Source organism: Strigops habroptila, chromosome Z, assembly GCF_004027225.2.
Source record: "Strigops habroptila isolate Jane chromosome Z, bStrHab1.2.pri, whole genome shotgun sequence".
Classification (NCBI taxonomy): domain Eukaryota; kingdom Metazoa; phylum Chordata; class Aves; order Psittaciformes; family Psittacidae; genus Strigops; species Strigops habroptila.
The window spans coordinates 78,714,469-78,734,940 of NC_044302.2; the positions used below are offsets into that span (position 1 = coordinate 78,714,469).

Below are 20,472 nucleotides of genomic sequence, written 5' to 3' on the forward strand. Positions count from 1 at the left end.
TAATGAGAAGCAAATTAAAAACTCTTGAACAAAAGCAAACCACAATGCTCTGAATCACAGAATAACCACCACAGTCTGCCTGCAACACAAGGGTAGTGCTGAAGTGATATCAGTACAGGATACCATCAAACTAGTAAGCTAATGTCAAATAACTGCAAACAATGATGAGGAAAAAGCAAACTTGTTAAATGTTAGGTAAGAAAATCAGGAAAAATAATTTTGCAGTAAAAATCATGCTCACTCAGAAGACCAAAAAAAAAAAAAAAAAAAGAAAAATCATGACCAAATTCAAATTCTGCTCTTCACCACTGCAGCTGAACAACACCTGCAACACAACACAGGCAACACGGAACTTGAACATTCAGAGTGACAAACCAAATAACAACCATGGGAACCATCCAAGCATCACGTTTGGATTTTTGAAGGGGTAACATTTACCTGTCATTTCGGTGCCCATGACTGGAGTACAATTGTATCAAATATGTTAAAAAAAAAAAAAGGCAAAATAATACATAAATAACAAGATAGGACAAGTTTTTATTAACAAACAGTATGATGGTGGGGAAAAGGAAAACAGGGGAATTGAAGCTGTGTTTTACAGTCAGTACAAAGATCATCTCTCAAGTCTGATTTACACAAAAAGTATAATTCCATAAAGAAGGAACTGAAGTCATGCCAAAAAGGAACCTTAAACCTCTTGATGCAGCTCACTTATCCATCCAGCTAACTGTCTAAAAAACCCCTTGCTTCTCCCCATTGCAACGCTATATATCCTACTCCCATATATCCACCCACAAGCTACAACCCAAGTCTCTGGAGCTTTGAATATATACAGAGTGAGAAAAAAAAACCTACAGTACATAATTAGTGTTAAAATATAAGGAGAACATGTGGTAGACAGACTGCTGACTGTATCAAGGACTGAACTATGGAAAAAAACTTCCTCCTCCTCCATAATTTTGTTTTTAATTCATTAAGTCTCCTCCCTTCTTTCCTTCCCACAGGTATGCATGATCTACCTCCAGATGAATGAACAAGTCCAAAAGAAGTTTTCATTTTGACGCAGCTGCGCAAGCTAAATGCGTTCAGAGTTGAAAGAACAAGAACTTGGAAGGTATTTCAACACAAGTGAGACCCATATATTCTGCAGCTGTGAGATAAAGCACTTCCTTCCAGAGTAACTTATATTGAAAAGGGTTCCTGTATCACACAGCAATTCTCAAACAGAAGGACCATCAAGGATAGGGAGGGGATACCATGGGAAGTTACCTGGGAAGCAAAGATGGGAGAATAAGAAGCATCCATAAGGGAAGAAGGGAAGAAAAAGTAGCAAGCCCCTACAGCATCTTCCCCTCACACACTACTTACCCCTGCCCTACCATGAGGTCCTACCCACTTTGCAGCAGCTCTGGAAAGCACGATCCATGACCTACCCATGGACTTGCAGATGCTGGATGTATACATACCAGCAGAAGAGGCCTAAGTGGTGGCTGCCAGAGGCACAGGCTATTCCTACGTATTGACGACCTGGCCAGATGTGGGCACAGGAAGCTAACACTCCTGCTTGCTGCCGAGGGGCCAGCAGCAGATGAGAAACAACTGTGCTGGGAAGCTCTCCTTTCCCACAGGAGGCTTCTAAACCATTTCCTTTGCCTTTCCCTCCTTTCCTCACACTTTCCCAGGTTTTTGGTATCCCCACTGAGTGGAGGGTAGTGGATGGAAAAGGAATATCCATACACATGTACCACCATGCTTCTTCAACCTGCTCTATCACACACACATACACACTGTTCTTCCCTTCGTCTGCAATGCCATTAAATTTACAAAATATAACAGAAAAGGCATAAAGTCTGAGAACTGCTCTCACTAACCACAGGTCATTTTACTACCAAGATGCATCCTATGACACATAATATGAAGACAACCACAACACACATACCAAATTCCTAAGAAATTTTTACATTAATGCTGTTTTAAAACTGTCATCAAGCATTACAGGCACTAAAAACGGTCAAAATCCAAATGATACACTGCTAAAGAAATTAACTTTTTCCTCCTGAATTTTAAGGTTTGCAAAACCATAATGATTTAAATTTTCTGTTGATTACGGGTGGGAAAGGAAGACTACTTCCTGCCTACTGTATTTCTAAGTAATGTTCGGTCTTTCACATCTGTTTTTTCCATTATAAGCTATTTCTGTATTTAATGAGTCTTTCTAAAAATATGCTCACAAACAAATGTTATCTTTGAAGAGACAATTTTCCTTTTTTTAAAGATGCTATCAGGAGGAAGTAGATTCAAAAGAAATATTCTAAGGTGTTGATTAAAAAAGTTACATCATATGCTATTAGGAAGAGTGACAAGATCTACTGTCACAGATGAATTAGATTCAGATAAAATGATTACACAAGTAAAGTTTTCTCTCCTTTGCAGTATTTAAAAGGAGTGAAATCATTTCTTTGCACTTACTTTTGAGAGCTTGTGTGTGCTACTTTTATTGAACAGACCGCTCCCATTGAAAATGCAACAGTTACATGTCTGGCACTAATGACAAGGAAAGCCAAAGCATTTCAATTTCATTTTTTGCGCATATACTCTTGGGTCAAAATGCAAACTGCCTACCCTCCAAGGCTTAGTTAATGAAGATATTATCTGAGGTAGGCTGACAAGGCGTTAAGTGATAGGGAACCACACTGGCATGAACAGGCAGTCTCCCATGACATGCTATCAACTCCAGTTACGGTTCATTTAATAATAATTTACTTCATAGATCACTTCAAATTCACTTTAGATCTTCAAAAATTCTACCAGCACTAATTAATCCTCACAATACTTCTATGACAGAGCTGACTGTGGTACAGATTATGAAACAGGTCAAGGTCAGGTATTAAAGGTATGGTGAGGATACTGCTGCTGCCAGTAAAATCAGGCCCTGAACTCAGGACCTCTATAACAGTGCTCTTATAAGTGATGCGCTTACACTGTTGAGAAAAAAAATCAGAAAAAACCAAAAAGATGTAGCTTAGAATTTCCCCAGTTCTCAGTGGATGAGGAGATAGTGTCTTAACCGGATCCATTAAGTCATTATTTTTATTTTTTTGGGTTTTTATTCAGGTATCATTGGTATCATTGCATTGTATCAATCATCCAGTACAACTTCATTGCAACTGAGGTTTAGGAGAGTTTATATAAGTGAGATAACACTTGTCATTCTAAGTGACAGACTTGACAGATGTATTTGCAATCATCTTTTAATGTCTGTGTCCAACACCATTTCCTCTATGCAAAATACATGCTGTATACTACAAACAACCTCTTACCTTCGTGCAAAAGAAAAGTGGGCTGAGGCACTGGGAGAGAAATTCCTAGGGCTATCTTGAGGACTGTTTCCTGTTGGGGGGATACACAAAGAAATAATTATTAGGGGAGAAGAAAAAAGAAAAAAAAAAAAAATAGAAAATCAAGCCAAACAAAGAAGAAAAAACCAAAATGCTAAAAACTATTCAGACATAGTAATCCAAACATATCCAGGCATGTTAGAAACTAATTGCAGAATGTCTTCTCTCACAGTCTCTAAGAAGATGAACTCTGAATCTTATTTCAACTCACATTTCATTTATATTTGGTTTTCAGTTACTGGATTTTGTAACTCATAGAAAACCCTTTACTTAGCTCTTTGAGAATTCTCAAATTTATTTGAGAATTGAAGCTTAAAAAACCCCACTATATTAGCTTGAAAGAAACAAGGTTCTTTTACATCACATAAAACATTTGAAAGAGAGAAAAATCATGATCAGTGTGATTTAGACCTTATACAAAGTCTTTGCAGCATTTCCACAGGAGCTATATTGTGATTTTTGATTTTTTTTTTCCTTAGCTCCAAAACAAGCAGACAAAAACATACTGAATGAATTTTTTTTCCCCTTTGTTCTGTTAGACCTAGGCATGGAAACACAACCACCGACTGTGATGACACAAAGCAACTGCACATTGTAAACAGGTTCTAACTTTAGGGTCTGTTACTTCTTCATATTAAAGCACCCAACCTCTTGCTGACCAGCATGAGTGCAGAAAGAAGGCAGCTGCTGAGAGCTGCTCCTGCCACCTCTGCCACTCAGCACCTACAACTAGAGGAGACACGTATCTGAAAAAGAAATAAAGATGACCCCTGGGGAAAAACAAAACAAAACATCAAAAGCTAAAAGGATTCAGTTTAAAGTAGCACCGACATACAGCTAAAACTCAATCTTTCCTTAAACAGGGAACAGACTGCAACAACAATACATTAAAAGAAATGTATTTGTTGTAGCATTTTATAACATTAAGCAACAGATAAACAAAGCTCTTATGTACCCAGTTAGAAACAGCATTTAATGTTTGAAATGAAAATTGCTAAGTACATGTGAAAACGCCAGTACAACAGACTGAGTCCTTAACAGAATGTCAAGTGGCCTTGATTTCTGCTCAAATTTTTGAATTAGCATTGCATTTATAATAGTGATGGCCTTAACAGATCTCATTAAGTCTGTGCAAGAAAGCATAATCACAGTGCCATTAGGTAGAGAATGCAGAGAACACTGCCTCCACCACATTTTTTTGGCTAGAAGCAGATGCAAGATGCTTTTTGAGCTGTACTTAAATCACATCTTTGCAGCTGCTCTCCTCATGGCCCCAAGAGACAAGGATTCCAGTCTCGCTGGCCAGTACCTCCAACTTCTTTTTGCCCGTTTACCATGGCTGAACTATGTCCTTCCAACATGCCTTCCTCTTCAAGACCCCGGCTTTTTCATTACCATTCAGCACTTCTGAGGGGCTCAAGAATTTTGAGGAGGTGAAGGAGGAAGAAGAGAGGGAATGTGAAACCGCACATGTGCCCCTTTATTTGGGGACCACCACAATTTATTCTTGCCCTGCATTAGCTGCAAACAGCAAATTACTGAGAGCAACAGTTCGTTTAATTTAACAGCTAACTGGATTTCTTTTTCTGCTATACCAGAGCTTATTTACTAAAGAAAAGCTAAAAAAATTAAAAAAAAAAAAAAAAAAAAAAAAAATTAAAAATTGTAGCACTGTGCAGCTAAAACATGGTCACAGACTTTAGCTACTGCACTAGAAAAAAAACCAGCTGTAACTTGGAGTGTGTCATAGACTTAGCTTGTCTTTTTTTCCTCTTATCTACCTTCAACTCTGGCAAAAAGACAGCAATTAGGCTTAATGCGGTGAGATGTAAACAACTTCTGACAGGAAATAATTTGACAAACCAGCATATGGGGGTTTGTAAACAAACTCCTTTTCTCCAATAGCCATTTTAAAGTTATATCTGGATATATACACATACTTCTCAGAAATCAAGGACATGACTAACTGTCCATCAGTTAGAACATACGCGCAAACTTCACATAGAAGCAACACAACATGGTGGAAGAATGCAGTGATTTTATAGCTATTGCAGTGGTTTTGAGGAAACACAATGCTTCAAACTACCTCACCAGAATCAACACAGACCACTTCCTTACAGCCAAAACCTGAAGAAGTCAAAAGTCTTACTCCGGAAGAGCATCAGATCCTGTTATTAGGAAAATCAATTCGCAAGCACTAATTCCAAATGAGCTTTTAAAATAACAGAACTGGTAAAGCCTGGATACTAAATCCTGTGGGTTTATCTAGAAGTCTAAGAACTCAAGCCTGGAAACAGAGAAAGGAAATCCAAAGCCTAAATGACTGTAGAAACAGCTAGTGCTATTACGGGTCTTAGATACAGTGCTCCAGAAAAGCAAGACAGGTTAGAAACAGAGTCCTGTACGTGACCTTCATCCATCACAGCATTCATCTACCCATCTGCAAGTCAATACCTGGGAGACTTTCAAACAAAAACCAGTGCCAGTTAATTCTCTGCCCATATGTGCACTGCTTGCTTATTAGTCAAATCCCACTGTTATTTGGGATCTGCTGGCTGTTGTATGTTTTAGTCCTAGGTTATCTCTATGCTACTGAGATTACTGTCGATGTTTCTGACATGGTGAAGTAAACCGACTGGTGGTCAGGCATTAGGTAAGTAATTACCTCCAGCATCCTCTGGGAGACACAATGAATAGGCAATCAACATACCAAAACAATTCTCCACCTCATGACATCACATGGGGTAGCTCATTTTGCAAACAGCTATTGTTAAGAAAACTGAATGGAGACTATTTCAATTGTGACTGCTTTGTAAGTAGGGTCAATAAGTCCTGTGCCTTTGCCACAGAGGTAAGATATTTTAAATCTTTTAAAAAGGCATGTCAGAGTCACTGTATGCTATTAATGTCTGCTTACAAAATAGTTTCAGATACAATGACTTTGTTAGTACTGAGGGAATAACAGATTAATAATTGTTATCCAAAATTCCTAACGGATCAAAGACAAATCCAGCCTGATTAATTATGTCATTATTTGAAAGTCTTTTAAAATGAATCACAGTACATCAGCCCCACAGTAATACAATGTAACAACGGGTCATACGTTCCGCTGTGTCAATTTAGTTCACAGTGAACCCATGCTGCTAAGTGAACAATACACAAGGAACCATCCATCAACAGCTAAAAGGTCTGACTTCCATACAATAACAAACACTGCCAGCCAGCAGAACACACAGCTGGGCAGCAGAATCACTTTGAATACTTCTGCAGGTGCCTTCCACTGAGATCCACTCAGAGGTGAGGAGCTCAAAACCTGGATTAATTATGCTTCACGCCAGCAAACAACTTTGCCCAGTAACAGCAAGGAAGGTTTGCATGCTCCTTAAATCCATTTACCAGGATGCTTTGCATGTTCTGACCACTACTTAAAATACTGTCAGTGCTATGTTTTAATCGGATTTAATTGAGAAGACAGTTTTATATGCATGTAACTTACCACTTACAATTTCCTCTCCTGCCCTGAACTAGTAGAAAATGCTCTGAAATTGCTGTAACAGTTTTACTTCGCCCAAAAGCAAGACTAAGTAACACCTTTTATTTTAGCAAAACCATTTCTGTTATTCTATATGTGACAACAGTCAGAATAATTTAAATATTGTATTATTTTCCTTCCTGTAATTATCGTTTTTCTTTTAAAAAACAATATTCAGAAACCTGCTTTAATCTTTAGCTTTCAGCACTCTCATATTTCACCATGAAAGGTGAAATTCATTTCTAAGGCTTCATTAGTTCAGAAAGCTAGTCCTCCTTTCTCCAAAATCCAGCCAACATAGACTGTCGCTAAAGCAAAACAGCACAGAGGCTGCATATGAGAGGGATCCTTCTTTGCTTCAAATACACCATAGTAAGTCGGTACTCATTTTTTCCTACCTTGGACAAAACCTACAGGATTTAAGTTAAAAATCCAGGGATACTAACCCTAAATTTGATGCACACACACAAATGCCTCCAGTGTGATTCAAAGCCTAACAAACGAAAATACAACTTTCTTCATTACTACACTTCAATGTAGCTAGCTAAAATACATCTATCAAAATAATCTGATGCAAGCAGTAAGTCCTAATGCAGTGAGAACAGAGTATTAGCAGTCAGTACTCTTAACAGTGCCCTAAAACATTCTAGAAAAAGGATTACAGGTATAGGCTAAGACCTCCTTGGCCTTAGATTTTGCTTTAGGCAATTGCATCATTCAGTCCTATTCATAAATTTATTGAATCCAACACAAAAGGTCATGCCATAATTGGAGAACATTCCTTCAGGAACACCCATGTTCTGGTATACACGTCCAGCATGTGTTTCTTTTCCTGTTCCATGAAGAAAATACCTCTGACTGATTCAAATGACAACACAAGCTTTTCGGTCTTCCTGTTGCTAAGGCAAGTGAATAGTCTTTTAGTCTTACAAAAAATGCTCTCACACACTATCCTATCAGCCTTTCTCCCTCGTTGTCCCATTTGAACATGTATGACCATAAAAACACACAGTACTCCAGATGAAACCTACCCAGGACATTGTATAGTGGCATGAAATCTTCCAAATTCAACTGAAAATTACTTCCTTCTTATACATCTTCAGAGTTTTGATTTCCAAAGCTACACTAGACTGATCCTTGCAAACATCATCTGATCCAGAAAACACAGTCAGGTTCTTCCCTAAATTCCTTACAATAGTTGAGCCCAGTAGACATTTCTATTACTGATCCTCCAGCACAAGATGATTCATGTTGCTATGTAAATTCATATTTTTTTATTTCAGTCCTCAAGATCATTCAGTCACTTCAAGACAGTTTCTGAATGCTGTTTCATACTTGATGTCTTCCAAATTTTCATCAGCTACAGTAATCTTATGCCAATGTCACTTATGAGAAGAATTACAAGGTTTGGTCACAAAACCAACACCTGAGGACTCTACTGATAACCTTCTGCTCCCTCTTTATAGTATTTCTCATTCTAGCACAACCCCTGTCTTCTTCTCTTTAAAAAATTTCCTACTTAACTTGCAATTCTGGTTCTAGTACCTGTCGTCTTAGCGGCACCACATGAAACATTTATTAAAATACAAACAAGTAAGATTTACAGCACTGCTCCTAACAGCTAAATCTTGTTCCTTCAGCAGATACAATTAAACAGCACCACATGTGACTATTAATCATTAGGGGTTGGCATGACCCACAGGAACAAGCTCCTGTGACTACTGAGGTGGGGACACCTGAATGCCCTGACCTATCGAGATTATAATCATTCAATTTGCAGGCTGGGTGGCGCAGAGGACCTGCCTACACAACAGAAGCCAGTCAGCTGGAAAAGCCCATTAATGACCAGGGCACCAGATGTTGTCCAAGTTGATGCTGCAACTCCTTGCTTCCCACAATTCTGAATGTACCCACAGTTCATGGAAAAATTAAAAGGATCTTTCAGCAGGTTTCCAGCCCAGATACTAAAGGCAAAGGATGTCCAAACAACTAACTTAAGACACTTACTAAAATGATGAAGGTTTGAATCCAAAGAAATAACCTGGTATAGATTAGTTTTCTACTTTCATTAAGAAAGACTATACATAGTTAAAGCTATTCTTTATCATCTTTACACGTACGTGTAAGGCATAGTGGGAGACTTCACACGCAAACTAAAATCTGACTTTCCACCAACACAAATTATCTCCCCAGGTCCTGAACAGAGGAAAAAGGCATTACATGTACCGTATTAGTAATTAATGTATGTAACAGGGATAAATAATATAGGCTGTATACATTGTCTTTTTCCTACCCCCATTTCAACCCTCAGTCTCAGACCTTACACCCATCTGTAGGCTCCCAAGCCTCGGGTTACTTGTTGCTCTAATAACTCTTCTCTAGCCCATGAGCCTTCACAGTCACTGCTGCTTACAAATGAACCTGCCCCTTCTTTGACAGGTGCTACTTGTGCACTATTTGTGTCCTGTAACATATACTTGCTTCATCAGTGTGGTGCCGTCTCATCTGCCTCTCCTTCCCATCCTACCATATGAATGTGAGAATGACTGAGATGGTAAGGCTAACAATTAAAAACTTTACGTAAGTATTCAGTGTTTGTCCAGTTTAGCTTGCATCTGTACAGATTAACAACAGACTCCTGTGTAGGAATGATCCTCTATCACCTCCAGACCAAACAATGAAAACTAGGGAGGAGGAAGAAATTTGCCTGAGACCTCTCTATGACTTTCCCATATGGGGCAATTATCATCACCGTAAATTTGGGCCACTGGTCCTTCTCAAAGCATGTCTATTTAAACCACAGATCAGCCAGTGTCTTCAGTTCAGACTGTATCTGGGAGAAAAACAGGATCACAAAGGAAAACATGGGTATAAAATGCACCTCAAAGAACAGTGGTTATGTTCAAGCTTTTTCTTCTAAAATAGAGCAACACTCCTCTCATCCAATGTTTTGTCTAACTCTAATCCAGATTGTTATGAGCACCTAGCGGCAACCTGAGCTCTTGAGAAGGTCTGATGTAATGACACGTTGCTCCCTAAGGTGCAACCAGGCCTCTAAATCATTGTCTGCAGATACCAAAGGTGGAAACATTCTTGAGCAAAGCCATAGTTACTGGCATGAGTGCTAATGTAGTCTCTGACTAAGAGAGCTCCACCTTGAGATTCGTAACATGCCTTCATGCATCTTGCTTCAGTTGACACAGAGGATACATAACACTTTTTTGCCCTCAGAGATGTGAAGTCTTGGGGGAAAAAAAAACCCCAACAGGTAGCTTAAACTAGTGGTCCCAATAAATCTCATTCACGTACGAGATGCAAGCAAAGGTAACTAAGTATGTATTTTGCCTTTTCTCCCAACAAGCAATGGATTAACATAAAAGGGCATAGGTCAGTTGTAGATCCAAGGGTATCCTCATATGGGATGAAAATACTGACTTCAGATACCTCTGAGGTACTGAATTCCCAAGCAATGCCAACAATCTTACTAGGACTGTACAAGAAAAGCCCAGGATAAGACTGAAGATTATCATGATGATAATTAATAGAAATTGATCCTGAATGGATTTTGAAGGGTCTGACAATCTTGATTCTCTTTAGCTTGAATAGCCTATAACAAAGGGCTAAGGACCTACCATCTCACCAGAGATGGCCAAAGTACCCTGACATTAGGCAGTACAGTAGTGGGATACAGAAACCTAAGAGAAATAGTTCTGGCAGAAAAGCTTTAATAGTATGAAACCAGAAGCCAAAATGGTTTTAAAAAGGCATGAGCAACCAGGGTCATGCATAATTTATCTATCTTTCCAATGGAATTACTCAGACCACAGCAGGTTATGTCCTTCCTTTTCCCATTTCATGCAATCGGGAAGATGCCCAAAAAGAAACCTCTTCTGAGTCTTTTTGAAAATTCACAAAAGCATGTTAGACTTTAAGTGATTCAAAGTACAAATTAAAAAAAGAATAAATAAATTTTGCCTGCCAAATTCCAGGCAGTATCTAATTGATCACTAGACAAAACAGGAAGCCTGTTAAGGGTGACTCTGAACAGGCTTTAATGTTAAATTGCCTCTTCAGGGGACTAGTCTAGGCACACTGGTCAGCTGAGCTACGAGCCAATGCTTGTGTGAATATTTACTGTAATTAATTATACTTAGAAGCAAGCTACTAAGAGAGACAGCCATACGCATGCAAATTTTCATCACATATATGAGATTTCCTAGTGCTACTGAAGCGTTTGGCACACATACCTTGGGAGAACATATCAGCATTTAGAGAACCTACTGTATCCTGGGTAACTGGAGAAGTTGCCAGATTTCCACAATAGGTTTTTGAATACACAGTACATACTGCTGAGTTTAAGGGAAAGAACAGCTTACGCTTAACCTCTTTATAGTATGACTTTTCCACCTCCAGAGCTATTTGTTAACAGCTGTGAAATCAGCAATATTATTCCCATTTTATGGTTTGAGAAAGACACAAAAAGGTCAGGCAACTTGCTCAAAGCATGAGTCCACTGCCAGACAGGAACTCTTCGGCATTTACCAAATTCACAATCCATATTCAGGTCCCAGGTAATGCGTGCTGGTCATTCCATACTTCCAAAGCCTGTTACGCACTGTGTGTCTAAGCCATCAGTTTCCAAATAGGAAACTCATTGCAGCAGACACACTAGTTCTCACAGCAAGCATTGGGTATTGCTTTCATCAGTCAGAATAGCACAACTACAGCCTCTTTCTATGGTGACCACAGATCCCCTGTGCCAAACCACAGTTTCTGTATTTGGGGGACCCAGAGAGGGATCCCCAACATTACTACATTTCATTTTCAGTTTTAAAATAGTCTGCACCATGTTTTTCTTTGTTCATTTGTTTTAAATGCTGCGCTGCCTTGAACTCTTCACAAATCTCCATGTTGTCTGGATTTCTGATTGTGATAGCCTGCTGCTCAGAGTGAAAATCACCACTATATTTTCTCTAATACTATTGCTTCTACAAGAAAACTGGAGATGCCTTAATAAACTTGCCCTCCACTTCAAAAATTCAGCTGCAGCTCTGCACCTTTTCTTTTAGCATCCATCTGACAGAAGTTCTCCAAAGCATTCAGTGTCGTTGCCTACACAATGATTGGTGTGTGGATTTCACTTTGGTGTGTAGCTACAGCCAATGCCCAAAAAACCATAAAGAGACAGTAAATGTTTGAGAAAATGTGTTTTGATATGCTAAAAATGTTCCTTTTTAAAATGAAGACAATCGTTATCAATAAAATATTTATTTATGGACTTTCATTCAATCTTTAAGTGCTTCAGGTATTTCAGAAGCAAAACATAATCATCATCAATTTGCAGCCATGTAAAGTGAAGCACACAAATTTCCAGCAATATGCCTAACACCACAAGCCCTAGAGAGCAAAAGCACTACGAAGAAAATATAATACCCTACTCACCAACTCCACTACCTTTACCATGTGTGCAAGCTATTCTACATCCTTGTCACACTGAACTAGGCCCAGAAAGGGAAGGCAAGGGGAAAGGGGGAGAAAACGCATCATAATGTCAGAATGCAAGGCAGAGAAATAAAAAATAGCTACATGATCCATGTTAGGTATTTCTGGACTGCTTCTCACCATAACATAGGATTTATGGATCTAAACAAAACAGATATTTGGATGAAATGATATGCAACTTTTTGCTATTACGAACAGTGGAAAGAAGAGTAGCACGATAGGGAATTTGTCTTTTTTCCTTTCCTTATATAAAGATTTTAAGAACTTAATAATAGCAGTAGTAGCATAGATACAAATTCACCTGCATGAGCTGAGAGTGGTGAGTGAGGCCGAGGCAGAGCTGCAGACTGGCCATTGCCCATCAAACTCTTCCTGTTGCTTGTTCTACAACTGTGGACAAAAAAGAGAGGAAAGAAGACATTAGCATGAGAAATACTGCATGTACTGCATATGAACATTTTGAGATTCTGCTTCTTTGTTCCTTCACTTTCCAAGTCTCCTATCAAAAATCAGAGCTACTGTTGTTTTCGTAGGCATGTCCAGGAAGTCTACGATCATACTGGATAATGGCAAAGTCAGCAGCTTTCAGAGAAAACGTACCATGGATACTTTTCAGGCTTGCACATTTGCTGTTCTCTGCAGAGACCAGCATTCTCCTGTAGTGATCTACAAATGTTCTTCTTCCCTGCCTGCAGCTAGCTTATCTGCCATACACTTTTGGTAATATATAAAACCACACAAGCATAATGTGAAAAACAGTCTCAAGCTTAGAATCACCATTCAATGATTAAACCTATTTCTGTTGCATGACCTGTAGCGCTCCAAATCACATGCCACAAAGAGCAATGAATTATCAATCTGAGAATGATACAATAATTATAAATCTAATTATTGAGATAAATTTCACATCTGTGCCTTCTGTCAATAGAACAGATGATGCCTAGGAAGATGAATGCATTTTTTTACTCACACATTTTTCATCTTCAAAGCCACTAATTTCCCATATCGGAAGATCATTAGGCGAGATAAACAGTAAATTAACGCATCTATTAAACATGCGAAAGGAGATATTTTTCTTAAATACACCATACAGTTCTTAAATATATGTTGGCACAAGTGGGGTTTTTTTCCTGTTTCTACTATAGTCTCACAAACACAGACCCCCACACTGCAAACATCTGTGCATGAGGAAAACAGTACCTTGAAGTCAAAGAGACTGTACCACACATAGACTTATGTGCATATGCTAATGTTTACAGAACTGCAGTCACAATTTTTTTCTGTAAAGGTTTAAAAAAGCTCAAAACCACTAAAACGGGGAAATTCATAGATAAACCCCCTTCTTTAACACAGCAGGTTCCAATGGAAGCAGATTCAGATCATATTTGTAGATGTCTCCAAAGATTAACTTTGTAACATTATGATCTCCATGTAACAGCCAGAAAGCAATACTGATTAGTCCTAATACTGTGTAAGCTGAATAAAACACAAAACAAAAGATAGCTATTTAAGCTATGAAACACTGAATAAAACAGGTTCAAAAGTAATGTGAAGTAATACTGAAAATAAGGAAATAAAAGTCAGAGGAAATGTTTAGTATGAAAACAGTATAGAAGACACCTGCAATATGTAAAGAGTCAAACACTGAGATCAGTCTCCCCTTGAAAAATGTTTTGTGAAGCAGCAAGGGTGCCATTCCCAGCTGTTTAATGGGTTAATGTAAAGTTCATCTGCATGAACCGCACCATGAATTGCCATATCTATTATTATGATCAATTACATTCATACACTCATAAGTATATACATCATTACTGCAAATCTGTGTATGAAAAGCAAGCATAAAATGACTGCAGGATTCCTATTTAGAGCACTGGAACACTCAAAACTTACAGACATACACTGCAATTTCTAAGCTGAGCAAACAGGGAGAACTTTGTAAATTTGAAACTATATACATGTGTTTTTAGAAATCCTTCTAGATTAAGCTCAGCTATCTACATTTAGTTGTAACATACTCAGCACTTAATCTACTTTTTAAGTGATACAACATGAGCAAATATTCTGTATTTCATTAGACAAGAATTTTAAACTCGTTTTCCCCCATCTCTAAATCTTGTCCAGCTGAAGTATCCATATTTTTCGTTTTGGCTTCATGCAACATCACTGTATTTTTTGTAACTTTTCTTGTATCATACTATGACAAGCCTCACTTCATCTGATATACTTATTTTTACAAGTTTGAATTACTTCTCCTTTGCAATTCCCCAAGCTAAAACTGAACCCAGTAGAAACTTTTGTTATTCATTCGACATTTGTTAAAGGACACACATATTGCACCTATCCACAGTGACGTGATGATATCATTACAGCATCTATGGTGCAGGCACCTATCCCCTGGATGTTTTCTCAGCCAAGCAAACATTACCTTCAACAAATTTAGGCACCCTACGTTGATTTTGCTATGAAGATGATTCCAGATACAGGTTTATCAGCATCATTTGCCCCTATCTGTAGAAATCGATAATTTCATCACTTTTGCCAGAATTTCCTATGTAAAATAAATGACTGCCTTGTATTCACTTTTACATTAAAATTCAAACTTGGCATTCTTCAGGTGAAGTTAATGTGACACCTTTCACAAATCATTATCAAAGATACCTAATTCGAGTTATCTTGGTTTTTTGGGGTGCTATTTTTAAGAATTATTTCTGGAGAGCACAATGGCTTACCTTCAATATCAAAAGCTTACGCAATGAGAAAACTTTCCCCAACCACCATTTCAAAAAAATCTTTGCTGTTTGCTTAGACATGGCTGCAGTCATATGAAGAACTTATATTTCATCACACTCAAATGAAATGTTTTATTGAGAAACAGAACACAGAAAATATGAAGCTTCCTCTGTTCGTCTCACCAGTAAAGTAAGATCCAAATCACTGCATAAAAGGACAAATCCACCCTAGAGCTCCCGCCGTAGCTTTGTTTTCTCAGTTCTGACCCACAAAGATTTTGAAACAATGTTATCCATCTTGCATGATCTGTGAAACACAACTCCTTCCCCAGAATAATCCTATTATAGAAGAGGCTTTTTGTGGGTGAAAAAAAAAAAAACAACTCTTGAGGGAACCTTGAAAGATGATCTAAGCTGCTAGAACCCCGCAAATAGGGTTGAACTAATGAAGTACCAAAGCATTACTTACTGAACTGCATTCAGCCTTGAAACATCAATCTTTGCTATACAGAAGAATCTCAGACATTAAAGCCATTCTGCAAACAAAATCACTCTGAACACATCAAGTAACTTTCCCCTTCTATTGTCTTCATAAAACCATTCTCTTCCCATTCAAATCCGACAAGATAAACCAACTGATAAGAGGCAGCCTTGAAAGAAAGCCTCTTTGTCTGCAGGAAAGTCACAGCAGTGAGGTCTACAGGGGCTGTTAATTTAGGGAAACATAAACCTTGGTAAACCACAGAATGCTACACCCTCAAAGTGCCTCAGATTTCACGTTGTGATCTGGTTGCATGGCACAGAAGAGAGACTAGCAAGCCAGGCAGAAGATGCAACACAGGGTTTACAGCATCAAAAAAAAAAACAAGGGGGAAAAAAACCCATCTTTTTTTCCAAGGAGAAGAGAGTAAGGGGAGAGCACGGGGTGGGGGATGTGGAGAAAGACTTCGGAGTGCATACAAAACTTAAGCAGGATAAAAAGTTCAGTTTTGTTTTTTGTCTTTTCTCATCTTCTCTGCCCCAGGAAGATCCTTCCTGGACATAAGTCTGTCGCCCACAAAGCGGCAGTCCTAGAGGACTACCTACCTGGAAGTACCTGGCATTCCACCATATCAGCAGTGCCCTGGACTACTGGCACTGTTCCTTCTCTTGGAATCCAATTCATAATTTCCTATTTGGTTTCCAAATCACCCACTGACAGGTTCTGACTTGCCTCCTGCTCTCTGCCACTGACACTCCTACCCACTCACACCTCTCCTCCCCATCCTGACTTCTCACCATGTCTCACTGCTGGGGAATTCCTCCTTCACCTCAGCTGCAGTATCAGGCCCAACGCACTAACCTCTGAGAGCGATGTTCTCCTCCAGCTGCTGCAGATGATCAACACTTCCCATGAGAAGCATCACGATGAAACAAGTAGAGACAGTACATAAAATGTGCTTTGTGTTCAACCTTGTTAATCACAAAGCAAGGGTGAACTACAGCTGATGAAAGATGAAATCCAGTCACATAAAGCTTGATTACCTTGCTCCTTAAATAGCCACAATTCACCCGTACCAGGAAAAAGCCATTTGGGCAAAGACAGAGCAACCACTAGAATGAAACCAGCAAAGCACAAGACACAAGTACTAGTATGGCCATTAACATAGAGCTGCACTCCACAAGACTTGGAGACACTAAATAGCACAAGAAGTTGAAGAAGAAATCCAGTTCTAGGACAGGCAGTACTTAATCCAGAGCTAAAATATCAAACGCAGGCTTCCCAATAAAGTAATCAAGAAACAGCAAGAGGTATGCACTGAAATTGAAGTTTCTTCCTCAGAATGCAGGCTAATGTGTGAGCAAATTACCAGCAGTATAATTGGGTTGGGGTTTTTGGGGGGTGGGAGTTTGTTTGTTTGTTGGGGTTTTTTGGTTGGGTTTTTGTTTCTTTTTGGGGGGCGTTTCTGGGGGTTTTTTCTGAGTGGGGGTTCCCAAAAAAGTAGGAAAGAAGGCTATATGGACAGAGATTACCACTTACCATGCTCTTCATGTGAAATTTGGTACCTGCTCTAATCGTTTACAATGATTTCATTTAAACATCTTCAATTATGAATAGTTACACTTGTAATGAAGATGGATTTGGACTGTAAGTTATGACAGTTCACCACCTTTCATAGGCTATGCTGAGTACAGCACTACTCTGCAACACAGCTGCTTTATTTTGCTAACAGTGTAATACGGTGGTTTAGTTGAAGGTGAAGATTAAAAGGGGACTCCTGTTTTAAGAGAGGTTGCAAACAAAACGTTTTATTTGCCAATACAAGTGCAGAGAAATTAAGATATTGTCATGCTAGAATGTAAAGCCTGACCATGTATACACAAGAGAGACTAATAATGCAAGACCAGCACTCCCCTAGAGGCTCTAAGGATAGAAAAGGTGGTTATAATTTCTCTAGTGTTAGATTTGCACAGCTGAAAACCACCTCAGGAGGAATATGCTGTCCCTAGCAAGACTTGAGATATGGCATTTTGTTCATACAGGAAAGTTAAGTTCTATTTCAGTTATATTTAACTTCTCATGAAACTAGCTAACCTATGGCTTTGTAGTTATTTATTATCTTCATGTACAGAAACACTGAAGAGTCAAAAGTGTATGCAGCACTGACTTTAAAAAATTAAAACATTTAAAGTGAGGAATTTATCTTGTTTTGTGATTTTTGTTTTTATTTTCTTTTTAAAGAAGTCTTTTGCATACTCAGTTTGCTGAGCATTTCCAAGCTCTCCAGAATTCAGCCAAGTTCTGTGGGACATTAACCCAAAGGAATGCAAGAAACAGCTGCCAGCAAGAGATGATGCACACCAGTACTGCAGCAGCCTGCTTGTCTAAAGGAGTCTTTAAGCTTGTCTTTGATGAAGCATCTGATCTATAAAGTCAAAGAAACACACGGCCTACAGTTAATAGTAGTTTCATACATGGATCATTTTATAAAATAAAATGAATCAACTAAGGGTGTTCCTCTCTGAACACTGTGAAATTACAGTTACATGAACAAAATCCACAGGCTCCATCCAGTGCTATTTCTTGCTGCCCTGTTCCGCCCTACAGCTAAGAGAGACTGCAGAGTAAGGAAGCAAAGGTTTGCAATTTTGAGAGGTATTTCCTAGACTGCAGTATGTATATTCTCAAGGTGCTACAACCATTGAGAGAAATGGGCAAACCATTTGAATGGCAGTGCAATATACCATCAGTAACACCTAGAATTTTCTCTTTGTTCTTTTAATGGCTTTCAATGTTCCACACTCATATTCATTTAGTATCACCTAACATTATTTTCCGGTATATTTTTACCAGACTATGTATCTGCATATACACTTTCCAAATTTTGTGCATGTATATAGATATGTATGTAAACATACACATATACATACATATTTACATATATAAAACATATACCTAGATTTATGTAAAAACACATATATATAATCCTGTTCTTAAAACATTACACATGCAGCTGAACATTCTATTAATTATATATCCCACTCTCTGTGAGGAATTATTCCATACTAGTCTTTAATGAGCTGGGGAAAGAAGGGTCTTGGGATTTAAATTTTAACTGTTGTAATGTAAGGATTCAGTTTTACTCTTTTGTATTTACAATTTAGTCAACTCAAAATGAGGCCAGTCTTAGTCTGAAGAAATTAGAATGCTGTTAAAACAGAATGAACACGGCACACCAAGACGAAGAACGCAGCTGCTGGCAGCCCTAGTTTGGCGGAATTTGTCATGAATTGTCATGCAAGGCTACCGTGAGCATTTCAGCTATTGGCCAGGTATGCATGGAAAGGGTACTCTCTAGGTATTCATGCATTTGTGTCCAACACCTTTTCCCCTGCCATTACTAATACCTACCAGCATGCCACCAGAACCTCACCTTTCCTCAACCATACAAGAGAGGAGACCTCAATCTTTTTCTTCATCTTTCCAAAAAAATAAATCTACTGAAAAGTAAAACTTAGAATGCAACCAACTGGACACATGATCAACCTCCACATGGATGGCCTGAAGGGTTCAATCGCATGCAAGACAGCATCACTGCAAAAAAGGTTGCCAAGAAAAAAAGATAAAAATCACAGAAGTGCAAAAATATCTGACAAATCTCTGCTGTTCAGACCTGAAGACGACTTCACAAGGAGAGATACCTTATGCTATAGAAGGCCTCTCAATTTCCACTCCTCCAGTGTACTACCAAACAAACAAACAGATCCTTCATTAAGCCTTCTCAACTGCACGTGCTAGATACGTGTTCAGTGTATTCAACTCCAGTAACTGCTCTCACTTTAAACAATTATGATCCATAATTTTTGTTCTCACACGGGAGAAAATCAGTAGTTGAAGAAATCTGAATTTCTTCTACAGAACTAAAATGGTTTATCTCTATCTGTTCTATTCCTTCCTAAAACAACTGATTCAGTTTAAACTTCTTATAGAGATACTTAATTATATAATGTAAAAAAAGAGTATTAAGCTAACTACCAACTTCACAGTTGTACAATATTCATAAAATAGCTGCATACAAGACAAGTCTGTAATACATACAAAGTGGGCAGGCAGTGGAGAGCAGGCATCATAAGTCAGACCAGTGCGCAATTCTATTTCATTATCCACAAAATGCACTTTTTGCATCTTCATACCAGACAACCTATTGAGAAAACACTGATAGGATCATTTAAATCCCACTGCTTCTAGAACTTATTTTTTATTTTATTTGTCTTTTGGGAAGGGACGTAAACCAAGTTATTAGGTGAACAGCATGTTTGCTATCATACTGAGATATTTAACTAAATTTCTTGATGCACAAATATTACTCTTTCAAAATAGAAAGGGAAGTAGGAAGCTAGTACCAGAAGTAGAGGAAAAAATACACAGGGCTGGCCTAAATCATTGCTAAGTATGGATACCTTTATTCTACATAATTGAGGAGATGGAAGGAAAAAAAAAGGGGGGGGGGGGGCAGAAACACCTTACTGGGAAAAAAAATAATGAGGAGCCCCAGTGGTGCGTTTGTAATACTTAACAAATGCTATCTTAAAAAAAATGAAAGTGTTATATGTCACACTGTGAAGATCAAAGCATCAATCGTTTGGAGATACTAACCAAATGAAGTAGTGCCCTGATTTGCATAGTAGATAATCCTGCAGAAACCACTTGCATTAGACAGGAAATACCCTATTTACCAGAGGAAATGCCTATCAAGGCTGCCTATCAAGAAGGTTTGAAACAGACGTTTCACTGTGCTCTTGGCCATCTTCAGCAGTTTCACGTTAACCC

General features: G+C 38.5%; 1 protein-coding gene across 11 annotated transcripts in view; it reads right to left on the reverse strand.

Moving 5' to 3' along the window:
- The window catches only part of MAST4 (microtubule associated serine/threonine kinase family member 4), a 296,950-nt gene that overhangs the window by 65,983 nt on the left and 210,495 nt on the right, over window positions 1–20,472 (reverse strand). For 6 of the 11 annotated variants that reach the window (XM_030512637.1, XM_030512640.1, XM_030512638.1 and 3 more), the window contains 3 exons: window positions 12,734–12,822; window positions 3,321–3,390; window positions 439–459 (listed from right to left, as the gene is read on the reverse strand). In XM_030512637.1, coding sequence (XP_030368497.1) covers window positions 439–459; window positions 3,321–3,390; window positions 12,734–12,822 — 180 coding nt within the window. The remainder of the gene's footprint in view (window positions 1–438; window positions 460–3,320; window positions 3,391–12,733; window positions 12,823–20,472) is intronic. The other 5 variants (XM_030512641.1, XM_030512639.1, XM_030512643.1 and 2 more) reach the window with 1 other exon arrangement.